Raw genomic sequence first — 18,031 nt, forward strand, 5'->3', positions numbered from 1 at the left:
GCTTGATGGGGAATGGGGTCACGGGCAGATGGAGTTTGGTGTGAGAGGTTTGAAAGAGATTTGAGGGCGACAGAGGTTTGAAAGAGTTGGAGCTTATGGATGGTGGAATTAGGGAGAGTGGGGAAGAGTGCAAATACTTATGTAATGAGAGTGATGACAGGGCAATTGTGATGACAGTCTCCTTAAGTTTCATTGCGTCTTCTACATCACATGTAACATGTTTTTCTTGTGAATCAAAAGTGCAAAGATCACATGCAACAATTTGATTACACCTGCCCACTGATGAAAGACTGATGAAAAAGACACAACACATCAACCATTGCGCAGTAGCCTAGTTATCAATAAATCATTTATTCACAGATTTGGCTTGTTTGTTTATTGTAGTATGCACCACATTTAGTCAGATGATGACTACTGTAAAGCATGACATTTCACATGAGTTAACTTCCACTCTTTTCTATAAAACAGTCTGTAGCAAAGATCTTGTGTTGACTGCATGTGTTGGTAATCAGATACCTACCCACTACTAAGAAGTAAAAGATGATTTCAAAATTGTAAAAGTTTAGCCATGTGAAATTTTCTCATCTTCAAAGATGTTTTACACAGTTGATACAAGTACTCTAACATAAATTGTATTACTTCTCTAATGAACTACATATCAAACTGTGGAGCTTTACTTTAGAGTTTTGTCACATCGTACAATACTGCTGTTCAGTGGTTCTTGGTGGTACACACAGATACAATCCTAGTCACCTATCTCACCTTTCTATGCTCCGAAATAAGTACTGTTCAAGCAGAGTTTTATCACACTGGATTTTGGAATACTCAAGTTTTTCTTACCATGGATTTACTATATAATTGTTCCTTGTGTTTTTTCTTAACTGTCACAGCTTAATTATAAAACATTAGAATGAAAGATTAATTTTGCTTAAGGAAAATGCAATGAACACTGACATTTTATAGAATTCAGGATTCGTGAACTGACAAATATTTCTCCTGTTGAATACTCTAAGAGCAACAGAAGCACCATAACAAACAAACCAATGTTGTTTCTCAGATGGTCAGAGACAGAACATGTCCTACGTGCTGCGTGGTGGAAGGAAAGTACAGCACCTATACGGTTAAGTATACAGAACAATGGTTGAATTGCAAAGCATCTGGATTCACCTACACTGTCACATGCCTTGTGCTTTTCCATTAAACCATGCTAGAATCAATACTGTTCATATATCAGTGCAACATTGTCCTAGCTTTACTAACTAAACATTCATTATTTCTTAAGAAATGGTTTATAAAATTGCACTAAGCAATTACAGCTGGTTAACAAGAACAGGGCTTATTAAAAGGGAGAATTTGGTGAGCGAACAGTCTCAGACGAGCTTGGTGAGTAATCTTCAGACTCCGAGTTGTGTTCTGGCACATTGGTTTGTACCACGTAACTTCTCCTTACATCCTGGTTGCATCTTCTTCGGAAAACCTGCCTCTCCTTATCAAGAGCGGTGGTCTGCCAGGGCCATAAAATACAAAATGAAAAAATCAGGTTTTGGACAACTGTAGGAGTCACACAATGTACTACATACAGTACACAACCATTGTAATCTCAGCATGGACAATCAATTGACATTTCAGATATACATTTTGTCAATAAACATTTCATAAATTCTTATGGTGCCGTAATTTTAAAAACAAAACATCGGCTGACAATGGGCATGGTTTAACCTTGGCCAACAATCCTTGCTCAATCGCCTCACGGCTGTTTTTGGGCGTTGCATTGCAAGTTCGTCTACAAAATACACAGTCACTACACTTTACAGTAACATCCTGTGAATTGCTTCTAAGATGTTTCTATGTGTGATAAGCGCCAAATTAAATGGAAGGATTATCATTTTATTGTAACCCTTTGTGGACTCTTGTTAAACTTTTCCTTTTGTGTGACATAGAGTAAATAATTTCCTTCCTGTAGGGTAGCTGGCATGGTGGATGATAGTGTCCTATTTTCTGAGTCAAGATAAGGAACATTAGTGAGACAACATAGAGGAAACTTTGCATCTGGTCCACATAATGAAGGTGCCTGATCTAAAAATGTTAAGCTTTAACTGTGGATGTAAAATGCAGCAAAACCAACCAATCTCCACCATTAACATTACCTTGAGGAGCATGAAACCCTCATTTAGATTAGAACACATAAAAATAATTGTTACTGACTTTTGATTATGTCTACATGTTGCAGGTACTCATCAAAATGAGAACTCATAATAATTTGCTCCCCCTGAAGTGGTTCACTCAAGAAAGAATAAATTTAACTGACCCTCAACATACGTCTCTTAATATCCTGTAATGCAGTCTCTGTTATAAGCCTAAAGGATCTTAGCTGAGGGCTTTTTCATGTCATGGGACATTCAATGCAGTATTTGCCTTTATATAATATGCAAAATGCTTGCCTCCCAGGGTCTATGTTATAATGAGGGTGGAGACACCGTTAAACCCTTAACTTATTAAGTAGTTCATAAATCATTCAGATTTACAATAGCAGCTGTGACACGTGGCAGAAACACACATACAAACATAATTAAACTTCTCCAAAAGAGCTGATGCTAAGCGCGCACGTCTGAAATCAGGCCTCTTTCTCTGAGCATTTGAAGAAGAAACTTGCAATAGTGCTCTATCGCATGGGCACAACGACATTTTACATTTTTATACGACTTTCACTTCAGAGGATATCTCAAAGCATTTTACACAACTGATGAAGAACCTGATCTCAGGGTGGGGTGGGGTGGGTTGGGGGAGGAGGTCAGGGTGATGGGGACAGGTGTCCAAAAGCACGATCGGAGGCAGGTGTTGAAGCGGGTTTCTAAGAGAAATAGGCGGCAAGGCAAACGGACTCCGAGATAGAGTTCCAGACTGGGGGCAGAATGGTGGAAAGTCTCCCTCTGATTTTGGGGTGAAGTGAATGTGGATTGTGAAGCCCACCCGCGTTTGCTGAGCAGAGGGAGTGGCTGGGACCGTACGGTTGTGGGAGGTTGGCAGAGGTAGAGTGGGGCAAGGTCATGCAGGCTTTTGAACTGTCAAAGGATTCAGAGTTAAATAATGTCTAAATGCAGTAACTATTTTGTGTGGCAAGTGTATCAGTAAATGATCAGCCAAATGCCGATCGAGACATTACATGATAAAGCACAAAGTATTTGTTAATCAGTACAGTGAGTGCGTTCATATGAATTCCCTTTCACCGTTAATAAATTTACAACACCTTGCACTTGCATAGCACCCTTCATATAGGATGTTTCAGAGAGTTGCACAAAGACGGGGGGGTCAGACATTGCTCTATCAGCAAGATAGAGGGGCAACGGGAAGATTATTATAGGCGTTGGGACATCCTCCCGACATGAAAGGTGCTGTACAAATGTAATTTGTTGTTGTTGGTCGAAGATGTAGGTTTTAAGGTGGGATTTAAAGACAGTTGGGAGGGGAGAGATAGACTAAACCAGAATGATCCAATTGTCCTGATTTGACTGTCCAGGAAATTCCTTTCAAAAGCAAAATTGGAAAAAAACACCAAAGGTATTATTAATAACAAAAAATGCTCTCTTTACAAGCAGCAAAACATTTTCCAAAAGACAAAGAAAACAGTGCATTTCTTATACTTATTTGCTCGGCATTCAAATCTTTATGCTGCCCCCAGCTGGTTAACTTTTTACATTACAATTTCAACACAATAATAATAATCCTTACATTTGATATTGTGCTTTATCACGTCGAAACATCTCAAAGCAGTTCACAGGATTTTTCTATTAAGTGCATTGACTGTGTATTTGCAGCCAATTTGCACACAGAAAATCCCACAAACAGCTTTGAAGCGAATGACCAATTTTATCTGGAGGCCAGGATACTGGGAGAAATTCCCTTCTCCTTTTGAATATTACCATGCGATTTTAACATACAAGATACAGATTTGGTTCAAAGTCTCATCTGACATTGCACCTCTCCCTCAAGATGTCAGCATGGAGTGTCAGCCAAGACTATGAGCTCAAAGTTCCAACATGGGGCATGAATCCATAACCTCCAGACTTAGAAGAGAGAGTGCTACAACTGAACCAGGTTGAAACCAATCACTCCTACATTTTTTTTACTTCTACAAATCAGATTGATTGCTCAGTTGGCTCCCAAGTTACAAATGTAACTAAACAGAAATTTTCAGAAGAATCCTATTAGCATTGCATTTACTAAACCTGGAGGGTCAGGCTAAATGCATTACTTTAGAAATATTTTGTCATTTAATTTAATCTTAGTTGTCAAAGGAAATTATTGTATGATGCCATGGAGCAGCTGAGATATTGCTGCAGTGGTAAGTAACAATATTCTTATTTCTATACCTTAGGAATCAAATAAAAGTTAAAACCACCGATTTGTTGAGTAGATCAAAACAATCCTCACATTTGGTATAATGCCTTTCACTTCGGAAGGACGCCCCAAAGAGCTTTACAGAATAATAATAATCCTTGAATTTCATATAGCGTCTTTATCATACAGTGTCCTTATGACGTCTTTGAGTGCAGTGACTGTGTGTTTTGTGGGCGAACACCCACAGATCAGGAACTTTTCTGAAAAAACACGTCCTTGTCATTTTTATGTTTTTGATATTTAATCGAGGTGGGGAAGGGCTGTTGAAGTTCTTGGCCATTCAAGGTTAAGGGGCCATTTCTGAGTGGAGGCTGAGTTGATTTGCATCTTCTACATTTATACCAGTCGGTATCAGCCTAGCTCAATCGGTAGCATTCTCGCCTTTGAGTCAGACGACTGTGGGTTCAAGTGACACTTTAGGACATTGAACTCATTGTCTCGGCTGCCATCCCAGTGCACTGCTAGGTGTGAGCTGCATTGTTGGAGCTGCTGTCATTCGGGTGAGATATTCAACAAAGGTCCTGTCTGCCTATTTAGGTGGACATTCCTGTGGCACTACTCGAAAAACAAAGGGACTTTCTGCTGGTGTCCTGACCAACAATCCCCCAAACAACAATCCCCCAAAAATGAATAAATAATTCATTTCATAGCTGTTTGTGGGACAATATTGTGTACAAATTGGTTGCAGTATTTGCCTACAAAATACAATCATTCCACTTTTCACGTCTAGAAGATGTGAAAAGCACTATATCAAATGCAAGATTATTATTATTAATCATGTGAAGCCCTTTGAGATGTCCTCCTGATGTGAAAGGTGCTATAACAAATGCATAATTATAATTATTTATTATTATTATGGCATCCTTCTGAAACTGCTTTTGCATGGTGGACTTCAAAGCTGAGCTCCATAATAACAGATTCTACATGGCACAGCTCACTTTGAATTCATATTGGGTTTTCCGCAGTGATTTGGTGCCGTATACAAACTGGTCAACTCTCACAAATACAACACTCCAAGTACCCTCTTTCCTATTCTCTTGCCACAGCTAGAAATAGAGGACGAAACATGTTGAAAGGACTTGCATTTTTACAGCTCCTTAAGAAGATGAAAACTTCCAAAACAAGTAATTAAGATCAAGTGATCATGTGGTCAATTTATTCAAATTGTGGGTGGATTTGCTGGTAAAGCCCCACTCACTACTGGATTACAACTAGCCACATTCATGTCCTTGCAGCCAACAGACAGAAGCCTTTTAGTGCATCCGTCCAGCCCTATTCCAGTCAAGTCCCAAAGATATTGTGTTTTCCCACTGCCCGATCCAGGCTGCTAGTTCACCATCAACCTCAAGTTTAACCCTTATTCAGAACAAATGGTGGAAAAGTCATCGGAGAGAGGACGTAAGGAATTTTTACACTATTAAAGAAAATGAACAGTTTTTGAGCTCTAAAAACTCCCCGCCGATAGACTCAAACATAAATTCCAACTGTAGCACAAAATCCCACTACGTTACTCTTGACCCCAAATGTCACCAATCTTAAATTGTGTAATCTGGGGAGAGAAATTGGAGAGCATGTTGGTCTCTTGCTGGACTGTCCAAGGAACAAGATGAACTCATACAGATGTCCTTTAAGCACTCTGAGACGCTACTGCACTTGAAGGGCGCTATATAAATGCAAGTTGTTGCCCTTAGGCTGTCCTAACCCAATACAAACACTTTATGGGAACTCATTTTGCAGAGGAAAAATATGGTGAGAGGAAGAGATTATAAAGTGAATTAGAGGTGCAAGAAAGCAAGCTTCTTTAAGCAGATTGATTCCTAACAGCTTTAGCAATGGATTTTCATACATCCTAAATGACTTGAAGAACATCACTTATATAGAGGAGGGTTCCCCAATTATGATCAGACAAGGTTCATTTTCCTTTATCACCAAACTTACTGAGATGACTGAGCTAAATAACACAAGAAGATAGGATCAGGAAGAGATCATTAAGTCTATCGAGCCTGCTCCAACCCATTCTATTAGATCATGATTGATCTGAAACTTAATATCATCTCCCTGTCCTTTTGGTATCTCCCTAAAATCACCTATTTTTTGCAGCACATTTCGCTTTGCATATTCTTGTTGGGGACAATGGGGAAAAAAATTAAATGGCAGTCCTGTATTTTCTTTCAATTGGTAATTGATACAAATGAAGATACTTGAACGGGTCATCTCCAGACAGAGCTCCTGTCTGAGGCTGAAGTAAGTGAAGACATAGAGAGCAAGAGTGCTCACTGACAAATGCTGGGACACAACTTGGGCTGGGCTGGATACAATTATCAGCACTTTGGGAATTTGATACGTAGGAGGGGAAGGATGAAGGGAAAATTCTTTGAGGGATTCCTTAATATGGATTCCTGCTGGGATTCCTGTCTGCAAAAGAGAATCCAGTTCTAGAGATGGATTGTGTTCCCGCTAGTTGAGTTGATGAAATCCCAGTTAATGGAAGAGGGTCTGCAGTTGTACAACTTGGATTCCTTGTTAGGGAATCCCATGAAGAAATACTAGACATTAAACCGCCCACGGCCTTCGTTTTCTGCGAACGTGAATCATAGTTTTAAGGAAAAGAGCAGAGATCAGTGCGAACAAGGAGTTCATTCTTTCCAATCCTGCTTCTGAATGACTTTCTGTTTTTTTTTTAACTTATTCTTTGATTTCATTTAATTACTGGGCACAATTTATGTTGTCAAGGGCAGGAGGCAGACATTACACACATGGCCATTCCATAAAGTTCAGATGAACCAAAAATTAACCTAGAAACTAATAACTGAAATAACCACCAGACATTTGAAAGTGGAATAACGATTTATAATTTGTTCATTATTAGCTGGTTCTTACGTTTTTTTAAGACTAGAATTCAAATTAGGCTTGAGTTTTGGTACCCTCAGAATCACTGAGTATCAAACTGCCTTGATTCCATTCTATAAAATGGCACAAATAAACTAAGCTATGGTTGGGTATGGCGCACGCCAGCAATAAGTCTGGGTATTCTGCTATACAAAGATAACACATGAATTTACATGTATGCACAAGTGGAAAGAAACCTCTACACACACACGTTGGTACGTACATACAGACACAATTCTGATAATCCAGGCTTCTTGTCAAATCTCCTGGAGAAGCCTCTTGCCCCCTCCCTTCTGCTTACCCCATTACAAAGTCACTAAGTTCTTTCTTCCATAATCAATGCCCATCACTAAAGGCAAAACTGTACTTACACAGGCAGCGCCAATGTAATATTTGAGGAGCCAAAAGCATAATCATCAGCACTATTCCCTGCCTTCATTTTATCAGTATACTATTGTCATTGCTCCTTTGAGCAATTGGCTTTTAATCTTTTTCTTCCTCACTGCAATCTCATCATGCCAATGAAGAGATTCATTTTATTCTTAGCTCATTTTTCCCAGGATCACTAGAATTCCACGCCTTATCGTGTTGTCTCTATGACAAGGTAAGACAGAATATTTTGTGCATTTCGCCTACAAAATATACAGTTAATGCACTTATTTGAGACGTATCGACGACATGATAAGGCGCTATATCAAATGCAAGGATTATTATTTATATCAAAAGCAAGGATTATTATTATTGCTTTTATTCTATTATTCTCATAAATTCATGTTGTTTTTAAAAAGAAGCTCAGCATCTTCTAGCCACTTATTCTTGACTTTTCCCATTTTCTCCACTGCCCCTTTCAACCTTACAGTGCAAATAACATCCTTCAATATGTGACTTTGATTTCATAACAGGCAAAACAGGTTATTTTTCCCCTCTAAATCATCTTTTTCCATATAAGAAGTGTTAGAATGACACAGTTGGTAGCACTCTCGCCTTAGTCAGAAGATTGTGGGGTTCAAGATCCATGTCGGGACTTTGACCTCACAGAATTCCAGTGGAGTGCTGGGGGGCGTGTTGCATTGCCAGAGGTGCTAGACTTCAGATGAGATGTTAAACTGAGATCTGTCTGCCTGTTCAGGTGGACGGTAAAGATCCTTTTCAAAAAGAGAGATTTTCTCGATATCCTGGCCAATAATCTCTCAGATAAAATTGGTCGTTCTTTTTGTGGGACACTGATGTGCGCAAATTGGCTGTCTTATTTGTCTACAAATACACAGTCACTACACTTCACAGTAAAATTCAGGGAAGCACTTTGAGACGCCTCAATGACGTGATACAGAGCTATATCAAATACAATGTTTATTATCTCCATTTGAGAGTTGGACAGATAACTTGGAACCCTGTCAACACTGCTGGAAAGCGAATAAGTTCTGATTTCCTGACTCTCCCTCTGGGTGTTAAATCTGAACTTCCCTGGCTGTGATTGGGTGGCATTTGTGTGGAACAGTACAGCTGTGTCCTACCAATGAATGTCAGACATTGCCTTAGTAATGCCAACATGCCATTGCTTTGGGTCATCTATATTTCTCTACGTTTCTGAATATTTTTTACATCAAAGTTTATCGACACCGAGACTCATCGGGTGTCATTCTGCAGCTGTCAGGTCTGTGGGCTGTTTGATAAAGTTAATCTCAGGCATAATACTGCATATTCTCCATGCTATGCACTGCAGCTGATAACAGTGCCATATTTTGCTATTTTGCTGGTTACGGTCTCATATCTAAACTAGGGTGAATAGTTTATTTTGACAAGTCTCAAAATGTGACTTAACTGAGAATCAAGGATTCAAAATGGTCTTGGGCTCATTTACCCCCTCTTGGGGAGAAATTCCAGCTTGACACTATTTTCTCAGTGTTTCAGAGAATCCAGAATTTGACAAATTTGTAAATAGACTTAATCTTGACAATAATAACAATAATAATCCTGACATTTGGTATAGCGCCTTGTCAAATTGTTGAGACGTCTCTAAGCACTTCACAGAATATACTGTAAAATGGATTGATTAAATATTGAACTTTCTAAAAGTATTTCTAACTCTAATCCAAACATCTAAAGGTACTTCTGCCATCATACAGTCGGTATGCTCTGTATTTCTAGTAAGTGTGGATTATACACACTGGAATGGACTAGTTGAGCTAACTGGCTAGTTTCCAAGCTGTATCATTCTATGTACTTCTATGCAAGTCCTCACAAGAAAAATGCGTTGAGACATAGAGTCTTTGTCGAAGAAACAACTGGTTTCATTAGAGGCTGGTCCAAGATTGGGGATTTGGATTTTGTTTTATAAATGGTAGAAAAATTAGAAATGTTTTAGTCTCTTCCTAGTGCAGCTTATAGGCCAGAAGCTCACAGGTTTGAACCACAGTCTGTTGATCTCAGTCAGGGGGCTGTTGGGGCAAATTAAATTGGCCCTTGCCTTCCCCAAGGTTTGAGAGGGTAAAAACAGCTGTGATTCCTGGTCCCTCTTCAGCACCATCTATTGGTAGCCTATGTGAAGAGAAGTCAAGTTCCATAGCTGAGGGACCTCCTAGCATTCACTGTCAAGCACACATGAACAGTGACCATTTAGTGGGGTCTTGGAGGTCAATAAACATTTGTGGAACTGCACCCTAACATGAAGCGGCTGAGGAGCAAAGACTTATTAGAAATTAGAAAAAATAGTTGGGTACCACAATTTATATTATTAGAAAAGTCACAGAAACTAAGTTAAACCGATCACATTATAATAATAGCTCCTTGTTACCTCTTCGAGACGTCTCAGAGCGCTTCACAGAATATACCGTAAATTGAATTAATTGTATCATTTATGGGCAAGCCAATTGCGCACAGCAGTGTCCCACACAGTTATTTTGTGAGCAAATTATTATCTAAAATGTTTTTTTTTTTTTGAAGGGTTTATTCTCCCCAGAAAGGCGATCCACCAATTGACGAACAACCATGTTCCTACTTACTGCTAGTTGAACAGAGGAGAGTGGAGTAAGGAAACTTGCCCAATATTTTGCCCTGCCTGGGAATCAAACCCAGCTCCTCTTAACTTGCGAGGCAAGTGCTCTAACCAGTAAGCTACAGGACTCCACATTATGCTGTAAAATTTGTGATATTCTATTGCGCATTCAATGTGCTAATATCATCTAACCACATTGAATACATTATGAAACGTTTCAAAACTGAGTTTTAGTCAAATAGGCTGCTTTGTGATTTAGACATCAGAGACTTGGAAATGTTATCATTGGAAGCTCTGGCTTTGATTAATCTGCTTCTAGTGTTATGAACGTATCTATATCTTTGTTCCTGAGTAGTAGAAGTCAGCGAGGCCAGAGAATAGGGGAGTAATATTATAGAACCGCTTTATCAGAAAAAAATATGCGCCATGAACTGGGAATTCAAAAATCAATGGAATTTGCTTCAGTTTAAACTAGGGCACAGCTAATGGGCAGAAATGCAGCAGAACTACCAATCTACCAGGTTTAGATGTGCCTAATTATTCATGTCAAGGACTGAAAAATGACTACTGTGGTTATTATAGATCACATGGACACAGAGCATACAGCAAGTTCACTGATCTCCCGGCAGGAACCAAGTTCTGTTCATAATTTCCAGTGGGTAGAGAGAGAGAAAAGGAAAAGAGAAAAGGCAGAAAAAAAGGTAAATCTTTAGAAAGGAAGGAGGAGGAAAAAGAGAATGATGGCAAAATAAAACTAATTTAGTTTGCATATATAATATATTATCATAATTTAGTATGCATATACCCCACTCTTCCCTATATTTTCTTGAATTTTATCTTTAAAGTTTAAGTTATTCCAGCACAAGCATCTAGGAAATACACGGGAACGGGAGAAAATCATAATTTAAACGATTGCCCTGATCATGATTTCCGAACACAAAATACATTTGTTGGATCATAATTTATTCCCCAGTCTTTTATCTAAATCCAGCACCTTGGGACATCCTTCCAATGTGAAAAGCGCTATATAAATGTAATTTGTTATTGTTAAATCCAAATCAAATCATGGCCAACACTTATAGAGCGGGCTTGATGGCCGTTGTAGCTTATTTCTGTGTTGTAACTTTTGGTAAAAGATGGTCAGCATGCTTTGGCTCTAGTGAGGAGAATGGATCATACCAGTCAGATTAGCTGAGAGCATGAGGGGCGCGGGGGGGGAACTAATACTTAGTGACCCTACTAGATACTCCAAAAATCTGCCCAAGCTTGGTGGTAAGCCATCGCAAGGTAAACGTTTTGTCAAGCCTTTTGTGCATTCTATGTCTAGTTTCCAGATGAACATGTATGAGGACAGCTGCAGTATACGCAATTCCATTACATAGCATGCATTTCCCTTAGCCCTCGTCTCTTAATCTTAGTGTTATGGCACATAAACAGGCCAGTCAACCTATCAAGTCTGCACTGGTGTTTTCTCTACATGAGGCAATCTAATCCCTTCAGTAATCCTTCTCTTTAAGCAGCTATTTAATTCTCTTTTTAACAGTTTATGAAATCTGCCTTAACTTTAAACAGTTGTATGAAAGATAGAGGTTTGAAGGAGTATGGGGATAAAATCAGAAAGTGGGATTGAATGAACACCTTGCTTTGGGAGTCAGTGCAGACTCAATGGACTGAATGGCCTCCAAATGTTTTCTGATTCTATGAACTACGATTTGTGGTAGAGAATTCCACATTGCAGTCACCCTCTATACTAAGAGTTTTTGGAAAATCCTAACAATCCTTTATTTCCTTTTTGCGTTTAATCTTCAATTTGTGCCTTTTTAAATCATCTTACTCTTAAATCATCTGCCCAATGCGGCTCATGAGTCATCTTAGCAGCAGTGAGACATGATACAAAGGCAGTCAGATGTTGTTTGGATGAACGTGACTATGTGTGGATTGCAATGGCAGATACACCCACCAAGCAACCAGCATCATCATCATCAGCAGCAACAACAACAACTTTCATTTATATAGTGACCTTCATGCGGGGCAGCGTCTCGGAGCGCTTAACTATGGCGTAGCTTGACACCGAGCTGAGAAGCAAGGGGAGATGGAATCAATAATGTAGTTGATCATTAGAACCAACTTCAATGACTTAGGGAAGCTNAAAAAAATTAATAATAATTTGGTCACTCAATCCACGAATGTTTGTGAGATACTGCTGTGAGCAATTGGCTGCCGCGTTTTCACCCACAAATATTCAGTCAATTCACTTTAAAGTGTATTCTGTGAAACACTTTGAGATGTCTAGAAGATGTGAAAAGCGCTACATCAAATGCAAGGATTATTATTATATTAGTATAATGGCTTAGGGAAAATTTTGGCAAAGCTCTTTTGAGAGTCAGGGCTTTAAAGACAGAAAGAAGCAAAGAAGATTGTCTTGTCTGATGGCTAAGGTATACCGAGCAAGACAGGTGTCCAGGTGCACACAATTGTTAAAATATTTACTGTAAATATATACAGAAAATGTGTAATATGTATAGTATGTCTATCTTCGAAGATGTTCTCCAAGCATTGGCTTCCGGTTGTTTTTATTTCAGTGCAAAAATTAGGGTTGCAAATTGCAGCATTCCTAAATAATAATAATTATTATAATCCTTGTATTTGGTATACCACCTTATCATGTCGGAAAGACGTCTCAAAGCGCTTCACAGGATTTTACTATTAAGCGGATTGACTGTGTATTTGCAGGCAAACGCAGCAGCCAATTGCACACAGCAATGTACCAAACAGCCATGAAACAAGTGATCAATTTTATTTGGGGGATTGATTGTTGGCTAGGACGCTGGGAGAAATTCCTTCTCTTTTTGAATAGTGCCCATGGGACCTTTAACTCTACCTGAACATGCAGACTGGACCTCAGTTTAACATCTGATCCAAAGGACGGCATCTCCAACAATGCAACACCCCCAGCACTGCATTGAAATGTCAGTTTAGATTATGTGAGTTCAAGTCCTAATGTGGGATTTGAACCCACAACCTTCTGACACAGAGGCAAGAGTTCTAAAACTGAGCCAACCTGACACACACATTCCCCAATTATTCCCATGCAATGGATGGGGAGAAATTCTACCTGTGTGCAGATTCTTTAATACAGCCTTAACTTTGCAGCCATTCTTCTTCTGTTTTAAAAACGGCAGAAAATCAGACTTCAAAGTTTAGGCTCAATTCAACAATTTTCCAAATTCTAAATGCTCTAAAATGTTACACAGAGAAAATCTAGCCCCAAGTGGAATTTCTCCCCCTGGATGCGTTCTGGTTATATTTTGCAAGGGACAAAAATTCCTCTGCACAAAATATCCAGTCCTGTTAATCCCTGTTGAAACCTGTTGTCACAGCAGGTGACACCAAGAGCTGCTGTCTGCTGCTGGAACCACTAATATTTTGTTGAAGACTAGAAGTTATTCCCCCACCCACCTCCCACCCCCCACCCAAGAATGTGTAAACAAAAACTCCCAGCAAAAGCAATTGATGCTGTGTCGATAACATCCTTAATAAAAAATGAACTGCAGTTATGTGGCTATGTGTAAACAGAGATAAGCAACTAGTCCATTTATATACACTATATAAATGCAAGTTGTTTTTTGCAGGCAAATGTACCAGTTATTCTGTGCTAGCAATTAGCCACAAACAGTAATGAAGTGAATGACAAATTAATCAAGTTTGGTGAACTTTGGATGAGGAAGAATTATTGGCCAGGACACTGGAAGAAATCCGTTTTCCTCTTCCCTAGAGGATGAGATTTTTAACGTTCACCTAAACCTCTTAGTTTAACATTTCCTCGAAAGAATGGCACTTTCAGTACTGCACTGGAGTGTCACCCTAAATTTTGTCATTATATTGTGGTACTCAGGTTGGGCAGAAAGGGAGAATATTATGGAGAGCATACATCAATCGGAAAGCTGTGAGAGAGATTATTGCATGTTTTAGATGTTTGAGGAAGGTCTATTGGAATTGAGAAGATTCTGAGCAGAGCTTTTCCTTTCATTCAAGGGACGGGACAGGAATTAAGTTCACTTTAAGGTGGATTTTGTGTGGAAAGAGAAGGATTGTTGGGCTGATTGTACTTTCTTATGTTATTTTGCAAACCTGATGTTGCAAGTTGGGGATGGTGGAATGGAGGGTGGTGGTGGGGCGTGGGGGGAAGAAAGGAACTCTTGTTGTGGTAATGTTGGTAACAGTAGCACTAGATTACTAACAGTTTGGCGGGATCTTTGATCGACAGCAGCCTAGTAAGTTATGGTCCCACTGTGAGATCAGAACGGGATTCTCTGCTTCACAAAATCATGAAATCTTCTGCTTAAAATTTTTCAGTTTATAAGATTTAAATCGACCAATACCATTAATTTGATTTTTATAATTCCTGTTCCTAAAAAGGAAAATTCCTTGGCCAAAATCTCAATGGGTGGCCAGGATTAAGAGGCCAAAAGACACCATATAGCTTGTGTACAACTCTACAAATTGAAAACAGGGCAAGTCTGGATAGGAAACAATTGTACCATTTTATCTCTTTCACATTTCCTTCTTTTTTCCACGTGGGCAGTTGATTTAGCTGTGAAGACGATAGCAAAGTGATAAATCACTGTTCTTCTCGATCATGGTTTCCTAGACTTTGAATTCACACCAAAGTGTGATAACTCTCATCACTCGAGCATTCAAGTAACTTATTCGGTGTCACAACAGCGAGGCAGAAAGAACCAACTTTAGATCAACCTATTGATGTTTGGCAGCGTCTCAAAAATAATAGCCCAGACAAAGACTGTAAAATTTTACTATTTTAGGAGACTGTTGCCACTGAAAATGCCTGTGTTCATGGATTTTCACTGAAATTATGAACAGAAACTTTACGTGTGCTCATGGTTTTCAGATTTTAGGACCAGAAGTGCAGTTTGACAAATGGTTTTCATGTGACTCTGTATGATTGCATATTATAGATTATTCACTTTTTGTGATAGGACTCATTGGATTATTCTGAAATATGAATTGATTTTACAATCCAATGGATTGCTCCATTTTTTTTAATCGCTGCAGTGGATCAGCAAAAGTAATGAGGAGAGCGGTTTGTCAACTAATGGAATGCACGAATAGTGGCGGTGACATGTAGAGTTAATCAGAAGAAAGTCTAAAAATAAGTGTTTTGTTATTAATACCGATAAGAACCAACAAAACCACTAGGGTAGGCCAAGCTGAAGCAGGAACTGTGAAGGAACAGCTGGTATTATTGATCAAAATGTTCTGCTTTGCTGAAGAAATAACAGGGATGGTTGACTATGTTTAGTATCAACAGACAAACGTCCAAGTAAGAAGCATCTTTCCAGAAATAGCAGCATGATAGTCAGCTGAAGGGAGCACTCTCACTGCAGATTGCAGTCAATGAATTGTGTCAGGAAATTCAAGAGGGATATTGGATAGCTATTTGATAAAGAAATCGATTGCTGGGTATGACAGATAGATTTGGATATATTTTTCTTTTTACTTTAGGGATCGGACAGATTGGCTGCAGCGATCTTTTCCAGTCCTGCACATTCGTATGACTATTGTGGACTTGAAAGCCCACCAGCTGTCTTTAGAGGCAGACAATAGACAGGAAGGTTCACTGCAGTAGTCTCATCTGATGGGAGTTTATGTCATGTCTAAACATTTTTTTTGGTCAGCCACATGTCTGGCATATGCAGAAACCCATCACCATGTTTAAGAGTATCCAAACCAAGCTGAGATATCCATGCATCCATACACATTGAAAACCCAGAGATAGATTGTTGGAATGGAGTGTGCACATTCTCTCCCTGGAGGGATGCAGCCTGCTTACCTAATTCTGAAAAGATTTAAGCGCAGGTTGGCAAGAGCAAAGGCTTGGGGATCCCAGAGTGTGTGTTGGGGTACTGCTGGAGTCTAACCAGCTAAAACCGGATAACTTGCATTGATATTGCTGTCTGGCAAGTTTTCCTACAGCTTGTCCAGCTAGGATCACCCTACCCATTAGGGCTTTCGTTTGCAGGGTTAACAGCAGTTGAGTGGGATGACTCCCTGCCCCCAGTGACTGATCTGCCCTTCCAGGTCCAGGCTGTGCTGTCATCAGTAGTGCCCTGGAATACTGCAGACCCGCCGAGCTCAGGAAGCAGATTACCAAGACCACAAGGTCTGGCTCGATTCCGACATTCCGTTGCCAGGCATGTCACCTTGGAGCCAGTCCAGCTACAAGGAGACCACGCTTTAAAAAAAACAGTGACATAAAACCCATCATTGTGAGCAGAAAAAACCTCGGAGAAGGGGTGAGGAACATGATATTAGTAGGAAACCTAAGGGCTATATATGGAGTGTTGAATGTTGCCACTAGCAAAATTTGGTTTTGAAAGTATCGTGTTTGATTATTAAATGCTTCAATCTGCATCCATGCACAAATTCACACAATTTTGTCTGGATTACCACCAAGTAATGAAACAATCGATATAGGTCAATGTACCTCTACATAGGCTACAGCCCAAGCTTGTGAGCCATGGAGAATCATTTATGGGTGACATTGGTGTTAAAGACTGTAAACAGTTGTATGAACTGTTATTGTTTTGATCACAGTTGGAAATTAACATTAATTATTAATGTTAATCCATACCCTGCAGAATAAACAGTAAGTCCACACAGTTAACACAACAAGCACACTTTACGGTTAACAATTAGTGAAAAACGACGTGTAACAAGTAATACACAGGATGCCATTGTGAATGTGAGGAGCAGCATGCAGCTATTGCCTGGTAGTGAACACACAAGTTGAGCAAGCAATCAATTGGAAGGGTAGTTGATTTTAACAAAGGACATACACTATTAATTCAATTGAAGGAAAACTACATTGATATTAATTATGAATACATATTCATAATTAATATCATTATTCATTATTCATTTGTCATCAGTTACATTTTTAAAAAAATCAAACATGATTCAATTATTTTTGACTCGTATTTTATGCTAATAAAAGTGTAGGTAGTGTTTGTGTAGAATAAAATCCCATAGAAATAAAAGTATTCCTTTTTATCTTTCATAATCTTCACTTTCTAGTACTAATGCAGTGAGTACAGATACATCAGTGAACTAAAAGATCACCAAATTACAATAGCCAGCTAACGAGCAAATGGGGAGGTAAGGAGGATTTTTTCAAGCACAGAGTACTTAGGTGATGGGATGCTCTGCCAGGAGCAATAGTTGGGCAGAATCCATATTATTTTTCAAAAGGGAATTGGATAAATACCTAAAAAGTGAACTACAGGTGTATGAGAAAAGGGAAGAGAAATGGATCTGAAAGGATTGTTCTAAAAAGAGGCACCACAGGCACGATGGGCCGAATGGCCTTCTTCTGTGCTGTAAATTTCCATTGTTCTATTGCTTCTATACTCTTAAAAAAAGTTATCTAACATGTATATAAAAGGTCACCCTCAAATGATGCAATTAAGTGGGGAGAGAGGGATGGTGATGAAAGTGATCAAGCTATTAACATCATTCTGGAGGTGAGCATCCTTAAGGTTAATTCATGTCACAGCATGCTATCAGAGGCTAGAAGAGTTCATAGCTCAACTGCCCATTCTCTATTCAGGAAGCACGGTGAAGAGGCGAGAGATAACATACATCTGCAGAAATGTATTCACAATGTGGTCCATTCCCATCTCACTCTCTAAATAAACTGGCAGGTAAGAAGATAGAGCATCCAATTCTTTT

At 39.2% G+C, this 18,031-nt stretch overlaps 1 protein-coding gene across 3 annotated transcripts in view; it reads right to left on the reverse strand.

Annotated features, from left to right (window-relative positions):
• Nucleotides 1-331: 331 nt before the first annotated feature.
• dclk1a (doublecortin-like kinase 1a) overlaps nucleotides 332-18,031 on the reverse strand; it is a 167,566-nt gene continuing 149,866 nt past the window's right edge. For 2 of the 3 annotated variants that reach the window (XM_007891262.2, XM_007891264.2), the window contains one exon: nucleotides 332-1,504. In XM_007891262.2, the coding sequence (XP_007889453.1) occupies nucleotides 1,340-1,504 (165 nt within the window). In that variant the 3' untranslated portion in view covers nucleotides 332-1,339. The remainder of the gene's footprint in view (nucleotides 1,505-18,031) is intronic. The other variant, XM_007891263.2, reaches the window with a different exon arrangement.

The sequence above is a fragment of the Callorhinchus milii genome, unplaced genomic scaffold (genome assembly GCF_018977255.1).
Source record: "Callorhinchus milii isolate IMCB2004 unplaced genomic scaffold, IMCB_Cmil_1.0 Scaffold4, whole genome shotgun sequence".
Lineage (NCBI taxonomy): Eukaryota > Metazoa > Chordata > Chondrichthyes > Chimaeriformes > Callorhinchidae > Callorhinchus > Callorhinchus milii.